This window comes from Gobio gobio (genome assembly GCF_949357685.1).
Source record: "Gobio gobio genome assembly, chromosome: 2".
Taxonomy (NCBI): Eukaryota; Metazoa; Chordata; class Actinopteri; order Cypriniformes; family Gobionidae; genus Gobio; species Gobio gobio.
This window is the reverse complement of record NC_137098.1, coordinates 6692980-6710707: the sequence shown is the minus strand read 5'-3', so window position 1 is coordinate 6710707 and position 17728 is coordinate 6692980. Positions and strand designations below refer to the sequence as shown.

Below are 17728 nucleotides of genomic sequence, written 5' to 3'. Positions count from 1 at the left end.
TCAAAAATGAATTTATAACCAAACAATCAGCAGTGGTTTATGTAACTTCAAAGGGTTTCCAGTAAAATTACACCAACATTGTGTGTTTAGAGACCATTATTCATAATGTACTGTATAATGCATTATACAGTCAAACCAAAAATGATTCAGACACCAGATTTTTTATTAGTATGTGCAGGACACTATAGTTCATTTATGTAAGTGAGGATAGCAAAATAAAGTCAACTGTGACATATTATACCCACAAATTCTTCATACAGTGACTACCAGTAAAATTGGCAAAAATGTGGGAACAAAATGATTCAGACACTTTGAGCTGAGCATGTTTTGCTGAAGTGTCTTCTCTTTCATTTCTAATGTGACCTTTGACACCACAGACTGAACAAAATTAAGTTTGGTCATTGGTTGAGCTGAATTGGTATTATCTAATTGTGTACTTAAATTGAACAGCTGACTGGCTGATTGTAATCCATTACATCCCTTTATATAAAAGTTATCTGACTTTATCAAGATGAATTTGTTCTGACACAGTTCAACTCTGAGTTCTTGTCATATTTTATTACCATTTTCTAAACTATAGCGAATAAACTGTGATAATGTGAGAAAATGTTGAAGGTGTCTGAATACATTTTAGTTTGACTGTATATTTTCATAAATAATTATGACCAAAGTAAATATCCATTCATATATATTGCAAATTCGTTGTTACATCTTAAATTGGTTGTTTGTCATGTATTTTAGTGCATTATTAAGGCCTTATGAAATCCGGTTTATATTTTTCCAAATTCATTTTTTTCAGTTTAAATTTTTCTGGACCCATTTTAGTAATCAAAAGCATGTCTAATTAATTGAAATCATGAAACTTATACAATTTAACATCAATTTATTAAAAGTTTAACAAAAAAAAAACGTCTTGTAGTTCATATCAGTGTTCCATTAATCACCCTCATATATATATATAAATTCTATGTAATTTTTAAAACATTAATTTAATTTACCTTTTAGTCATATGAAATAAAACGAAATGTTTTATCAAACAATATACTGCACAACAGAACTTCACTGTTCAAATTAAATAATAATTAACTATTATTTTTACATGGAGTAATATATTTATGTCACAAACTTTTTTTTTTGAATAGTTCTTTTTTTATTTTAGAAATGGAGAACCAGGAGAAAAACCAAAGACAAAGTAGAACACTTTTATTTCAGTAGTTTGGTTGGTAGAAAAATATGAATATAAATGATAAGCTGCAGTCTGAGCATTTCTGAACAATTATGAGCCATATTCTCTATACAATGAGTTATCCTGTCTACTGAAAAACGTATTCACAGGCAGGAATATTAAGACTTGATCTCAGTTTTCTGTAATGTTGTGTCACCTTGATCATTTTGTACTGATATATTCACATATAGTACATGTACTCTCGATCACTCACTAAAAGGCAAAATAATCTAATGGGAGGCACACCACACTCCCATAAATGATTAAAGAGCCAACTGTTTCAAAACAAGTACAAAGAGCCACAGAAAATAACAAGGCAAAGTGCTTTCCTGTACGTGGCTGAAAAGCAATCTGGGATCCGGCGGAACGCACTAGAAGATGTTGGGCAGCAAACGGTAGGGCACCGCCGCGGTGTAGCGATCCCAGTCCTTGCCGTACTTGTTCCCACAGCGGTGCTCATCACGAATGCAGCGGTGCACCAGTAGGATGGTCATGTAGACGAAGTAAAAATAGGGCAGCAAGTGATTTCCACCACAGGCCATGCAATACGCCAGCGAGCCCATCAAGTCGCCCGTGTAGTTCATGTGGCGAGCCACACCCCAAAACCCAGAGGTCATGAGTTTGCTCTTGTGAAGGCCACCGTCGGCTGATTGGTAGGAACACTCGATGAAGGTGGGCTTCTTACCCCAGATTTTGCAGTTACCCTCCGTGCGACGGAAAATGTCTTTCTGGTGGTTGGTTGAGCGGAAGATGTAGTAGCCCATCAGACCCAGGATGAGGACGCCTGCGGCATGGGGCGTGGAAAGCTGGACGGGGTTGTAGACCAGGTAAAGGCCCTAAAGAACAAGATGATGAATCAAGATCTACATAAACAGCATTACTCTCCTATTGTGAGGTGAAGGATCAACTAAAATATTAGAGCTGCACGATTTATCGTTATTACACGGCTCTGTGGAATACTTGATTCTGATCAATCGCACATCCAGTGGTATGTTATGTAAGGGATAATGTACATCCAGCCGGTTGTTCTCGCAGACTGAACCCCGACAGAGTGATCTTGCGTCACTCTGAAGGGGCTTATTCTGCGATAACAACCGGCTGGATGTATATTATCCCGCTTGTTACACGGCTACTTGTCTCTAGTAAATTAGACACAAAATATTGTCTTGAGTTTAAATATTTTATTAGAGCTTACACAAAGCTTCCGCGAAGAAAAACAGTTCCAAACTGCTTTGAGCCTTTATCCATTGCTGAAAAGATTTGTTTTTATCATATATGTTGAGATGAATGCTGAAGTCTTCCATTGTAACCCTTGGTGGTTAAGTGTTTTTCATTCGCAAGATGGCGCCAGAGAGTCGACGGTGGAGTGACACGTTAAGCATTTAAAGGGGTGATGAATTGAGAAATCAATTTTCCTTTGAGCCTTTGGTATATAAAAGTTCATCGTGATATAAGAATATCCTGTAAGTTTCAGAGCTGAAAACGTCCTTGTTAGTCAAAGAAAAGCTTTTATAGACACCAGGCCCAGAAAACGAGAGATCTCAGAATATGTCAACCATTATTAGGACGCAGAAGCGCCGCCCCAAGCCCGCCCACCGACTCGTGGAGCTAAACGGGTCGCTCTGCTGAGCAATAAACATGCCGGTTCCAGCTCATATGAGTAAGACTCATTGCGCATTTGTTCGCTTCATTTCACCGCAGAAACGATTTTCTGGCATTTCTCCAGACGCTTTCAAAACAATCCCCACATGTACTGAGGTGAGCTGAAGCTCATTAAATATGCAAATCTTATCCAATCCTAGCTGTGGGCGTTTACAGTCTTCAGTGCGGCATGCCCATCAAAAGCCTCAAAACCAAGGCAGAAAATAGCCTATTACTTATTGATTATGATGTTCTTGAATGTAAAAACCACGCAAACATCATAAATTGACCTCAGACAACAGTAAAAAAAATATTTATAAAAGCCAGTTCATGACCCCTTTAAGTAGTACCAGTCAAGATAACTCGTAGTACCCAGATTAATGGTGTGTTATTCACTTTGGCGGTTGTTATCTGGGAATAACATACCGCTGAAATGCGCGATTGACCAATCAGAATCAAGTATTCCATAGAGCCATGTAATAATCCCAGATAACAAACTGGAAAAACTGTTAACACAGGCTCATCCGGGGTTACTGAAGTCAGCGCTATACGCTTGCTAGGAACGTTTTTTTCCTTGTGGAAGTTCTGCATTTGGTAGGCCAATAAAATATGAACATTTTAAATATTGAATTCATTTCATATTAAAATCAAATCAATATTTTGTGTACAATTATTTAATTTTGTCATCCGGTATCACGGACTTGCCCTCTTGTTTCATACAAATGTAATGCGCGTGAGTATCAATTACATCATTATAAATTATAAACAAAAGTTAAATTGTATAAATTATTGTATCAATTACATTGTTACACCAGTAGGTGTAGGCAAGTGACTGTTAAAAATGTTTGTCATTGAATCATTCATTCAAGAGATTTGTTCAAAAATGCTGATTCATCCAATAATGAAAGTGAGTCATTGAATCATTCACTCAACCCAATTAAAAAAATAAATAATTAAAGGTGTCATGAACTGGCTTTTTAAAAATGTTATACTGTTGTCTGGGGTCAACTTATTACGTTTGTGTGGTTTTTACATTCAGAAACATCATAATGAATAAGTAATAGGCTATTTTCTGCCCTGGTTTTGAGGCTCTCTCATGGAACGCTCTGTTTTTAAGGGCGTGCCGCACTAAAGACTTGGAAGTAAACGCCCAAGGCTATGATTGGATTACAGTTTTGCATAATAATGAGTTTCAGCTCCCCTGTCAGTACATGTGGGGAATTGTTTTGAAAACTTCCAATGTGGAAAACGGCAACCGGAATCCGCCCACAGGGCTCGCAAAATCAAACAAATATTTATTGCGTTAGCATATTCTGAGATCTCTCGTTTTCTGGGCCTGGTGTCAATAAAAGCTTTTCTTTGACTAACAAGGAAGTTTTCAGCTCCGAAACTTACAGGATATTCTTATATCACGATGAACTTTTATATGTCAAAGGCTCAAGGGAAAGTTGATTTCTCAGTTCATCACCCCTTCAATTCAAATGAATTAAATATTTTTTTAAATAGACTGCAACAATTAACATTTGATCAGAACCTCTAGTAAATTACGTTATTTTGTTTAGATGTCTCTTCAGAATTTCTTTTTTAAACAAATAATAATTGTGAGTCTAAATGTATTCAGAATCGCGCAGCTCTATAAAATAGTGAATCCAATACTGTAGATGGCACATCCAACAGAAGTGAAGCCCTGACACACACCTGCAGTGTGTAGAGGAAAGGCAGCCACACACAGTCTCCCCAGCCCAGGTACCAGCCGAAATGATCATGGCAGATGTCTATAGTCTTCAGGTACCACGCTTCATTCCAGAAGAAGTCCAATACATAGATGGCCTTAGAGAAGAAACGGGTCACATTTGTGATATGAGGCAGTGATGGGAAAATTATGGAAAATAAAATACACTTTATGAATAAATACAGACAAATCCTGCCATCATCTGATCATTTTGTGACCCTATAAAGCCTACTGTACCATATTTAATACTAAGGCTTCTAAATGATCAAACTTTGCAGAAAAACCTGTTGCACACAATCTATGCCATGCATTCAGTCAACTAACTTATACTTTTTTAGCAGGTAAAAGGTATCATTCTAAAAACATGATGTGGTATGCATATCTTTTTGCTGTGAAATCATAAAGTAAACATAATAACACTTACTAAACTGAATCAGCTTAGGTTTATTTGATTATCCATACTTTTTTTGTTTTGTTTAGAAAAATCATGTTCAGATGTGAGTATCAAATATATATCAGGCTTTTGAGGAATGTTTATATATTATATATCTCTCAGTCATTATATTGCATTGCATTATACACCAATCAGGCATAACATTATGACCTAATATTGTGATGGGCCCATTTTGCTGCCAAAACAGCCCTGACCCGTCGAGGCATGGACTCCACTAGACCCCTGAAGATGCTGTGGCATCTACGCTGGCTTGCCTTCTTCCCATAGTGCATCCTGGTGCCATGTGTTCCCCAGGTAAGCGACGCACATGTGCACCATGTGATGTAAAAGAAAATGTGATTCATCAGACCAGGCCACCTTCTTTCATTGCTCCGTGGTCCAGTTCTGATGCTCACGTTCCACTGTAGGCACTTTCGGCGGTGGACAGGGGTCAGCATGGGCACTCTGACTGGTCAGCGGCTATGCCGCCCCATACGCAACAAACTGCGATGCTCTGTGTATTCTGACACCTTTCTATCAGAACCAGCGTTAACTTCTTGAGCAATTTGAGCTCCAGTAGCTCGTCTGTTTGATCGGACCACACGGGCCAGCCTTCGCTCCCCACGTGCATCAATGAGCCTTGGCCGCCCATGACCCTGTCGCCGGTTCTCCACTGGTCCTTCCTTGGACCACTTTTGATAGAGACTGACCACTGCAGACCGGGAACACCCCACAAGAGCTGCAGTTTTGGAGATACTCTGACCCAGTCATCTAGCCATCACAATTTGGCCCTTGTCAAACTCGCTCAAATCCTTACGCTTGCCCATTTTTCCTGCTTCTAACACATCAACTTTGAGGACAAAATGTTCACTTGCTGCCTAATATATCCCAGGTGATGAAGAGATAATCAGTGTTATTCACATCACCATAATGTTATGCCTGATTGGTGTATGTTTTGCCCCCATAATAAAATATAGAGCTTTGATCATAAAACTAAGCATTTAAATATCATTGTACTAAGACATAATATTGGGAGATATAGATTGCTATTAGAACTGATATTTATATGCATGAAAGATCTCATTGATTTACATTACAATCATTTATCTTGCAAAATTGTATCTTACTTTTTGGCCATATATAAATATCAGCAACTGAACCAAGTTGCATATTTTTGCTTAGTTTGGGTGTTTTTTTTACCAGTACAAAACACATTAACTAGCACTGCATGTTGTAGGGCAGGGGTTTTCAAACTTTATAATGCCAAGGACCCCCGAATATGATGAACCTTTTATGAGGGACCCCCTTCCTATGTAAGCAGCTTAAGTACTGTTAAGAATACTGCCTTACAACCCCAGTGAGCGAGATAAAGGGGACTATGGCGAGGAAAAACTCACTAGAAAGATACAAAGCAAAAATTCTGGAAAGTACGGCAAGAAAGGAGAGAAACATTTAGAAATGAAACAGGTAGAATGTTCGGTAGACCATTTTTGCTTTGTCTTTTTATTCTCTGAAATTGTCTGGGGACCCCTTAGAACCTTCTGGAGGACACCAGTTTGAAAACCCCTGTTGTAAGGCAGTGGTAAAGGTTGATGTGTTTATTACCCCAAGTTTGAGCAATAGTTAAGCTGTCCTATAGTGCCACCTAGTGGCTATGACTCACTTGCAAAACATTGACCAGTATCATGGAGTTTGTCACGTAACCGTACAGCTCCTGCTGCTTGGCCGCGTAGGATAAGTTAATCAGGGTCCACGCCACGATACCCGGCCGGCCATTGAAGAAAAGCTTGAAGTCGAACCATTCTCCTATACGAGGGTTGAACTCTATTCCCATCATGTAGTTGTAGAAGATGTTGCCGGTGAATTTACTGCAGATCAGACATGAACAAGACAGTTAAAAACACTGAACCCATTTAGCATCACAACATGTCATTATGTTCTCTAAATGTAAATGTGGAAGGAGAAACACCATGAGTTGTATTAGCAACACTTCTGAGTTTGATAAACAGATATCCATTACTTTAAATAATTTTACAAAACTAGCTTAAGGCTCGAGTACCTTCTGATCGCACTGCACATAAAATAACGTTCTTCCTCAGTATTTTTGTCTTGTTTTCCAGTGCAAATATCTAAAGATTCTTATATCAAGACATTTACTGGAGAAGCAATGTGGTATAAGGTAAGAAGTCGTCTCGTTTTCTGTGAAATTGACCAAAATGAAGTGAGTTTATGATTCAAATGAATTCAAAACCATTTATATACTGGGCCCCACTTTATATTAGGTGGCCTTAACTACTATGTACTTACATCAAAAAATAAGTACAATGTACTTACTGTGTTCAAATTGTATTGCAAAACACCTTTGCTGATATTGAGGTGGGATAGGGGTAGGGTTAGGGACAGGTGTGGGGATATGGGTAAGTTTAAGGGTAGGGTTAGGTGTAAGGGAAGTGTCAACTGTGTAATTACAAATGTAACTACAGAAATTAATTACAGATATAATTACACGCAGGTATTTTTTAAAATGTAAGTACAATATAAAAACATGTATGTACACAATAAGTGCATTGTATCAAATGATTAATTAAAATGTTAGTACATAGTAGTTAAAGCCACCTAATATAAAGTGGGTCCATAAACTGTATATTTATTTTAGTTTTAAGTGTAAACTCAGTTAAATTTGTCTTAATTTATCAGAAACGAGTTTATGTCTTAATTTAGCTTGTTCAGTAAATGTATCATGATTTAAGGATGTGTAGATATCTGGACTAGAAAACAAGACACAAATACAGAGGAAGGTATACATTTTTTTTGCAGTGCATGCAACATTTAAATTAATTTAAGCCAGATTTAAGATGTTTAAAGGCCTAAAACTGTGGAAGGGAAAATTAAGACTTTTTAAGACCTGCAGAAAAATGCATTAATAAAAAACAATTTTTGCAAAAAGTTGCAAACAATTAAGTAATTAAGTAAAAAATGTTTTTTAACAAATTAAAAGTAAAATAATGTATTAATAATATTATTACTAGTAGTATTTTACTGGTTTTATTTTATATATATATATATATATATATATATATATATATATATATATATATATATATATATATATATATATATATATATATATATATATATATATATATATATATATATATATATATATATATATATATATATATATATATATATATATACATACATACATACAAATATACACATAATAGATTATTATTATTATTTACATTAGATATGTAAAATAAATCTAAGTAAAGTCATGTCAGATCTTTATCCATCTTTAATGCACACTAAAAAAATGTAAGCATTTTTTCAATATTCTATCCAACTGATTAACTGACTAATTTTAATTTATGAATACAAATCACATTAACAAAATGGTCCATTCCCGTGTTCCATTAATATTCATACAAAATGTTTTATTAAGCTTGTTAAGATCATTTAATATTCTTAATTTATAATATGAATAATGTGGAAGGATTATTCAATTTAATTTGAAGGAATTTTACTATTACAGTTTTTCTCAGTCGCTTTGGTACATTTCTCAGATCAGAATTGAAATTCTCAAAGCTACCTGTTCAATCTTCACATCATTGTGTCACTTGTGCACATCAAAAAAGCAGTTTCTCATTTCTTTGAACAAGTTGCAAATGCTTGTGTACATCCATGCAAATGATTACCGGTATGTACAATTCTCTGCTGTTTCCTACATTATCAGTTGCTTATGTCATGTTGATCAAAATGTATTATAATGGGTCTCTGTAGAATAGTCTCACCCCCGACAACATTTAGGCATTAGTTCATAGCATAAGTCTTTACATGCAAAATGGTTGAACAAGTTGTCATAATATGTCAAGCATATTTCTATACATTTCCGTTAGACGTTCGCATTTCTACTTTTATTTTTCAGTTTTTTTTCCCTTTGTGCTATGCAGTGCTGTCTTTTTCTCTCTGTATCTCAATGACATGGTCTGTCAACAAATTACAGTACAAACAGTAAAAGCGTAAATGTGAATCTTGTCCAGTCTCTTGCATTCAAACTCCCACATACACTAAGGTGTAACCTACAATTTACAATAATTGTCATCAAAACTTTAGCCATAGTTTACATCAGACCATCCCTCCAGAGTACAGTTATATTGACAATGACTAAGCAATTTGACTGTCTTATTCATACACAATGATACAAGGACTTGTCATTCTGATGGCACTGACATGTTCATTGGCACAGATATTTACTTTTGAGAGATGAACTAAGGATTTTGAGCAAGAGACTGGCTTTTGCAGGTAATCCATGGTGTTTTGCTATTTGTACGAATTGTTTTGAGAAATGCACTTGCTGTTTTGCAAATGTCGAGGATGATTTGAGAAATGTACCAAAGCGACTGAGAAAAACTGTAATTGAAATGTGTAAATCTTGAAAAAAAGGCTTAAATACATTTTTTATGTAAGAAATAAATATAAATACCTAAAATGACCTGGTCGCATAAATGTGCACACCTTTATTATAACAGAGTGTCTATTTACACTAGCTCCACCCAACACAAGATTAAAAAAGACGCACATGATGTAATGTCTGCAGTGGCGTGGTCAGTAGTAAAACCCTGATCAGACACAACGGGTTTTTTGCCGTAAGAGGCGCATTTTTTAAATAGTTTTCTGTTGGGAGTGAGCGTTATGTGCGCTGTTTGGGTGCCTCGGGCTCCTCGTGTTTTAACCGCCTGATACACCTCTAGCGCTCTGAGCGCATGAAGTTGAAAAAAAAATCAAGCAGCCATTTTTTTCCCCATTGTCCAATCGAATGAATGGAGAGGCGGGCCTTCCATTGTACTGATGGTTATCTTGATTAGGCTGATAGCACAGCTGATTCGGGGGTTGCCTAGCAACATAAAAAAATAATGCACTGCTCTTTTATTTCTAAATGAAAAAAACGTCAACCAACAAAGGCAGTGCGGTGCGCCTCGCGTTTTCAAAAAGCTTTCAAAGGATGTGTGTTGCTCTTACTCAAATATAAAACTATAAGTGGAAAACGACCTGACTTTTTTGAAGATGCCACTGTGTGTACAGTAAATAATCCCAGTGTGTTTTCTCACCAGTCCTCTGCGTTGGTAGGGAACAGATAAGCCTTAATGAAAGCGAAGGTGGACACGGCATAGCCGAGGATGTTGGTGCACCATAACAGAGGGATCCAGTTGTCAATGATGATGGTTGGCGAAAACCAGTGGAAGTATTGAGCGTTAGCCACCCACAAAACATGAGTGATTATCCAGCACTGCAGACCGTTCACCTCGTACTTATTAATCAAACCTGAGAGAAAGACACACATCCATATTACATAAATGCAAAGGTTTGTACACCCGCAGTCAAAGTATATATTTTTAAAATAAGTCTCTTCTTCTCACCAAGGCTGCATTTATTTGATCAAAAATACAGTAAAAATTGTAATATTGTGAAATATAATATAAAAATATCAATATTATATAAATATAAAAAATATTGGTAACACTTTAGAATAATGGTCATTAGTTACCATTAGTTAACTACATTAGTTAACATTAACTAATAATGAAGTGCACTTATAAAGCGTTTATTAATCTTTGTTAATGTTAATTTCAACATTTACTAATGCATTATTAAAATCTTGTTAACATTAGTTAATGCAGTGTGAACTAACATGAACAAACCATGAACAGCTGTATTTATATTAACTAACGTTAACAAAGATGAACAAATACAGTAACAAATGTACTGCTCATGGTTAGTTCATGTTAGTTAATACATTAACTAATGTTAACTAATGACCATTATTCTAAAGTGTTACCAAAATATTTTCTATTTGAATATATTTTAAAATGTCATTTATTTCTGTGATCAAAGCTGTATTTTCAGTCAAATTACTCCGGTCTTCAGTGTCACATGATCCTTCACAAATCATTCTGATATGATAATTTGCTGCTCAAGAAACATTTATTATTACTATCAATGTTGAAAACAGTTTTCCTGCTTAATATTTTCTGGGGTAAGTAAGATACAGTAAGTAAGTAAGTAAGTAAGATGTATATATACATATATACAATATATATATGATACAAAAGAACAGCATTTATTTCAAATATAAATCTTATAACATATATCTTTACCTTCACTTGAATCTTTAATTTCCTTGTTAAATAAAAGTGTTAATTTCTATTTTTTTTATATATATAAACCCACCCCAGTGACGGCCACTTGTACCCTAAAAGAACAAGTTTTGTACTCTTTTTTTTAAAAGTGCAGTTTCCACAAACATATTAAGCAGCAAAAGCTTTTTTCAACATTGATAATACATATTAGAATGATTTCTGAAGGATCATGAGACTGGAGTAATGATGCTGAAAATTCAGCTTTGATCACAGGGATAAATTACATTTTACAATATATTAAATTACAAACCAAATATTTTAAAATATAATAATTTTGCTGTTTATTTACTGTATTTTTAATCAAATATATTTAGCCTTATATAGACCTATATTTAGAGCTGGAAAAATAGAGCTTATTCCAAACTTCCAAATATTTCTGATAAATTAATTAGTTTTTTTATTACCTGCTGGTGTTCGGGCGCCATCCTGAACTCCTCCCACGTATCCTGGAAGGATCTTATGCAGTAAATCTGGAACGCACATGTACAGCGCCACCTAGTGTAGAGACAACCCAACCTCACAATTCAAGTCCATATCTTTTTCACTACAAATGGTGTTTCTCCTGCAATTCTGCACACCTGAAATGCGACCCAGACTGCGTAGATCTTGGCAGCGGCCCATGTGAAGGAAGGGGAACGGGTCCAGATAGTGAGCAGGGTGGCGTCACCGTTGTAGAGGTCCAGTAATGGATGGCTGATGGAGCACTGGTACTGATCACATGCCATGATGAAGAAAAAGACGAGGAAGGGGGCAAAGCACAGCAGCAGGATCACACCGGTCAGAGAGAACCAGTCCACCTCCCTACAGGGAACAATAGGTTATCAACATCAGTCAAAACTGGATATTGGAGGATATTGGAATTTTACAATTGATGAACTGCAAATGACATTGTCAGCTTAATTTGTTACATTTAGGGATGCATGATATATTGGCCACCGTATCAGTATCGGCTGATATATGTTCGATTTTAATGTTATCGTTATCGGCCTGATAAGAAAATTGTCCAATATATTAAAGCCGATAAATAATGTATTATTTCCTTCAGCTGAGACACTTCAGATGCCCACTGTTAACCATAATGGGTTTGAGATGCTTGAAATATGGTTGAAATCACTTCAAAAAGGAAAATACGGTTCAGTGCAACATGTGCAGAGCAAATCTGTCATATTGACATACAATTATAATGAGAACATCATAATTGTGTGCTTGGGACATGGCTTTCAATGGTGAGACCCTTTTTGGTGGTTTTTGTAATCAGGCACAACAATCTGGATTTAGATTTATCGGCCAATATAGTGGTTATCGGCTTGCAAATATAAAAAAGTTATCGGTTACCGTATTGGCCAAAACTTTCATTACGGAGCATCCCTATAAAAAAGGATCACAAAATTATATAAAAACTATATAACAAAAAAAATTAGGGCTGTAACGATTTGCCCAAAAATAAAAACCTCGATTAATTGAACATTTGACCTCGATTGCTTTTTTTTTTTTTTTTTTTTGCCCTCACAAGGTTTTTGAGTAACTTCACTGATAAGGTTTGTACTGTAAATATGTTCTACATATTTATATATAGAACAGGTGGATTTTTTTTTAATGAAAAAGTTCATTTCTTTGTGATTTTAAAATACTTGAAGGAAACGGTTCACTTTCAGCAGTTATTGTCTATGGGGCAGATTTCAGCTTGTTGTACATCACATACAGATACATTAGCACATTAGGCCTACATTACATTTATTTGAATGCATTAATGAGAGAGAGATTGTGTGTGTGAATTACTCATACCGTCTCTATTCATTATGAAGCTGTGGTTTGTACTTCAAAGGTATTAAAATGTATGCCTATAACGGTTGAGTTTCTAAGCTACTTTAGTGACTTGCTTTAGTCACAGGACAGCGTTGAGACTGCGTTTCTGCGCGCATTCTTCGCGTGATGTGCGAGCTTCTGTTTGAGTGTTCGTTTGTCACAATATATCAGGCATTAGTTCAACATAATACACATCTGATGGCCAAAACTCGCTTTAATGTTCAAACTGGCAGGGTTTAAACCACATACAAATGACAAAGCTTTGTGAGGACCGGTGAAAGAGGTCTGCCTTCAGGGCGCGCGTGTTGTCAGAGACGTGACACGGCTCGGCTCTCTGTGTCACAGAAAAAAGCTGAGCACTGAACGGATACGTTTTCCGTATTGTTGTTTTTGAATAGTGCACAATCGCTATAAATGTTGAAACTGGCAAGCCTTTAAACGTATGTACTTGACAAACTTTATGAGCACGAAAGTGAAAGCGATCTGGCTTCAGGGCTTGCGCGCGCCGTCTGTGTGTGTGTGTGTGTGTGCGCGCGCGCGCGTCAGCGGTAGGCTATATGAAGAACGGCAATTAACTGACCTGTATAAACTGTGTAAAACATGCAGTTACTATAGTGATTCTGGGCATCTATAAACACAGATAACCGCTCCTGCTTCTCTCTGTGTGCCTGCAAACTGCACTTGATATGACTGACGGGGCGGAGTCACGTGAAAACCGAAATAACCGACATGGGAAAAATACGTCGGTTAGAGGTTCTGAATGTCGGTTTCGGTTATTTTTCGATTAATCGTACAGCCCTAAAAAAAATTATATAAAAATTTGGATTTAGATTTATCAGCCAATATATTGGTTATCGGCTTTCAAATATAAGGAATTATCGGTTATCGATATCGGCCAAAATTTTCATTTTGGTGCATCCCTATTAAAAAAGGATCTCAAAATTATATAAAAATGTGGATTTAGATTTATCGGCCAATATATTGGTTATCGGCTTTCAAATATAAAGAATTATCGGTTATCGGTATTGGCCAAATTTTTCTTTTCGGTGCATCCCTATAAAAAAAGGATCTCAAAATTATATACAAATTTGGATTTAGATTTATCGGCCAATATTTCGGTTTTCGGCTTGCAAATATAAAAAAAAATGTGGTTATCATATTGACCAAAATTTTCATTTCGGTGCACCCGCATAAAAAAGGATCACAAAATGATATAAAAATTGGGATTTAGATTTATCGGCCAATATATCGGTTATAGGCTTGCAAATATAAAATATTATCGGTTATCGGTATTGGCCAAAACTTTCATTACGGTGCATCCGTTTAATAAAGGATCACAAAATTATATAAAAATTATATAAAATCAAAAATTATATAACATTTGGATTTAGATTTATCTGCCAATATATCGGTTATTGGCTTTCAAATATAAAGAATTATCGGTTATCGGCCAAAATGTTCCTTTCGGTGCATCCCAATAAAAAAGTATCACACAATATAAAGAATTATCTGTTAAGAGTATTACTATACTTAACAGGTGTTATGTTCCAAATATTCCACAAGATTTCAACTTTATAACATCATTAATGTGTCTGAGTTTTGTGTTGCAACTGACTACTGAAGGATAGTAAAAAACGTTCAAGAAACATTTGAATTAATACCATTAACAAACGGGGATGAGATGCGTAAGAATTTAGTCCTGCACACAAGAGCGTTTTAAGGACAAAAACCTGACAAATGTCTTAAAATACAACATCTGAACAAGGTTTTGAGGTGTGGTAACCGTAGTATAAGCAGAATAATTGACAACGGAAAATAATGCACACCCGACGAGTAGTAACGTTACCACCTCAGGTATACATTATTATTCTAATAATTCAACGGCCCGTGGTCAATTATTCCTTACTTATTATACAGTTATTTAGTTAATTTATATTCAAATTGTCATGAAACCATGATGCATATAATTTTGTATTTAAATCTACATGTGTGTCCGATCTGCTAACAATTACATCAAGTTTATTAAAGTGATAGTTCATAAAATATTTACATTCTGTCATTATATGTCACTTGTATGACTTGTATAACTGTAAATAATGCATTCATGATGCCAGTGTTATTAATTAGTAGATTCACGTGTACTACTTAGTGACTGAACAATTAGGAATTAGTGACTGAACAAAGAAATAGAAGCAAGCTAGACTTTTTTAAGCTTAAACTATACTTGTCCAACTACATGCAGTGAGTTACCATGCTCGTCCCCATTGTGCCGTGTCCTTTCCGTGGTCTTTCAGCCCTGCCCGCGCTCCATTGGCGGAGCTGCCCTTATGGCGCTTCCTCACGGCATCGGCTGCCATCATGGATGTCTGTAGGAGAGAGAAAGAGCATAAGAATAACCTCTGGGATGGAGAACCTGTCTCTGGCTTAAGTTGATAAGTGGAGAACAAAGTGCACTGCAGATAACAGATAACACACATAAGATACAGGATATGCACTAAATATGATAAGTAATGACATTTGTATAAGCTGTGAAAGGTAATGGTTTTAAATAATGACTTAAATAGCTTAGTTTATCATATAAAATATCAGTTTTAGAGGAACAGGGTCGTTGCGTTTGATGCAGTGACATATAATGTTATCTCTGGTGATAACTGATAAGAGGTTATGAATTGTGTGCTTATGTTATGCAAGCAAAGGTAGTTCCTCTGCATCTGTCTTTAGGTTGGTGGGTTTGTGTTCAACTGTAAACCTGCCTTGTCATTTATTATATGAACAACACCAGGAGAAATGTTTCATTCAGGGTTACACGGTTTAAAGTATGTAATAGCATAAAAATGTATACAAAAAACTATTTAACTACTAAAATTTTGTATTAATTGTGTTGAATTTGACACTTTTTCTGCTATTGAGGTGGATACGGGTAAGGTTAGGACAGGTTTGGTGGTTTAAGTAAGTTTAAGGGTGGGTTAAGCTGGAATTATGGTGTAATTATAGAAATTAATACAGCTGTAATTACATGCATGCAGATATTTTTTAAATATAAGTACAATATAAAAACCTGTGTACACCGTAAGTGCATTATGTTAGTACAGTTAGACACTTCACATAAAGAAGTTATGCTAACAAAGTTTAAATAAAAAGAGTACTTTTTCAGTGAAGACCATGTTTGAGATGAAATATGAGGCATCGAGGTAAAATATCACGAGCATTCGTATTGTGATTTATCGCATATTATTGTCTATAATGCTAGTGACGCCATAGATATCTATGATATTACTATTATTATTAAATACAATAAATTTCTTGAGATGTGGTAGAAATGACATGTTCATGACATTTGTTATCAAACGTCCATTTATGTATTTTTAAGAGTTTATTTTCTACGATGCTAAAAGTGGCCAATCATGTATCACGCAGAGATGACGTCAGTACGTCATTCTTCTGCCAAAGTAAAGGTGCTCGTTCGTTGAGCTTAATCCGACAGCGAAATACGACTCCTGTGCTAACATGCTTACTAGAGTGTAAGATTATACTCATATCAATATCAGTCTCCCATGTGACAGAAGTAATTACGCCATCCATCTATAGCACATTAAACGCAGAACGGGCAGCTGCATATGCTGTACATGCAACCTTAACAAATTTACTTCAATTAAAGATTACATTATAATAAATGGTTTATAACGTAGATTTCAAATGCATAAATGCAACCATTGAAAAAAAGTGAAATACTGCTTACAGTTGTAGGGGTGATGCTGCGCCACTTCACGCTGCCCAGATGTTCTCAGTGATGTAACGAGCAAACGGGAGACTCTGGCCGAGTTCGAACTCCACCCACAGGCGACGTCATGACCATTCATCCAATCAGAGAGAGACTAGATGCGTACTCTTGTCAGTGATTGGACAAGCGCGACCTGAAGCCATGAGCGCCTGATGAGCTCAGCCCATGAAGGGCTTCCACCTGCACCACATTTACGCAGAAACGAGAAATAAATTTAACTCGTCAGTTAATAACAAGGAGTATTTACAAATAATCAAACATAATTATTTAAACTAAAATATCATCCCTTTCCTAAACACATTTACAAATAAGCCTGGTACTTTTTTTTAGTGTTGAAAACACAGCTTGACTCCATTGTATGCGTTTATTCTTGTTTACAATTATTTTGAAGTGCATTGATTAGAAATAATAAATAAATGACAAATTGTAATTCGCCAGTTTGTAAGATGGACCATTTACAAATAATTTATTGAATGGGAAATATGAGCCTTTTAATAAACACACTTTGTAGAAGTATCACTTCATGGAGTGGAAGAGCAAAAAAAGTTAATAAAAATCTGCCATTTAAAAACATTTAAAAATCGTTGTTTGTAAAATAACAAATTATAATGAAATGTATGTATTTATTTATTTTAAATTTATTCTGGTACGTTTTAGTGAAAAGCTTGAATCGGTTAAGTTTATACTCAAAGACATTTAAACGTTTTTTGTTTTGTTTTGTTTTTAACGCTGGATGTAAAATAACATTTTAAATGTATTCTTGTACTTTTTAGTGAAAAGGCAGCTTGACTCGTTTAAGTGTTTATACTTAAAGACGTATTATTTACAACTTTAATAAATATGTTATGTTGACGGTAGTTTAATACCAGATTGCATGTTCTTGAGCAAGGAATGTTTAACTTCAATATTT

The 17728-nt window shown here is 35.5% G+C and overlaps 1 protein-coding gene across 1 annotated transcript; it reads right to left on the bottom strand.

Annotated features, from left to right (window-relative positions):
* Positions 1-866: 866 nt before the first annotated feature.
* dhcr7 (7-dehydrocholesterol reductase) lies at positions 867-16864 on the bottom strand. Its single transcript, XM_079801990.1, has 8 exons — positions 16777-16864; positions 15288-15403; positions 11810-12032; positions 11636-11726; positions 10143-10356; positions 6695-6899; positions 4565-4696; positions 867-2061 (listed from the first exon to the last, which is right to left on the bottom strand). The coding sequence occupies exons 2-8, from the start codon at positions 15395-15397 to the stop codon at positions 1597-1599; spliced, it is 1440 nt and encodes a 479-aa protein (XP_079658116.1). The 5' UTR covers positions 15398-15403; positions 16777-16864; the 3' UTR covers positions 867-1596.
* Positions 16865-17728: the final 864 nt, after the last annotated feature.

Excerpts from the sequence above, each read along its gene's own strand:
- dhcr7 (XM_079801990.1), bottom strand. The coding sequence starts at position 15,397 with ATGATGGCAGCCGATGCCGTGAGGAAGCGCCATAAGGGCAGCTCCGCC. Across the intron at positions 12,033-15,287 it reads GCACAATGGGGACGAGCATG|GGAGGTGGACTGGTTCTCTC; the intron begins GTAACTCACTGC and ends TGTTCCCTGTAG. Across the intron at positions 4,697-6,694 it reads TACTGGTCAATGTTTTGCAA|GCCATCTATGTATTGGACTT; the intron begins GTGAGTCATAGC and ends TTCTTCTCTAAG.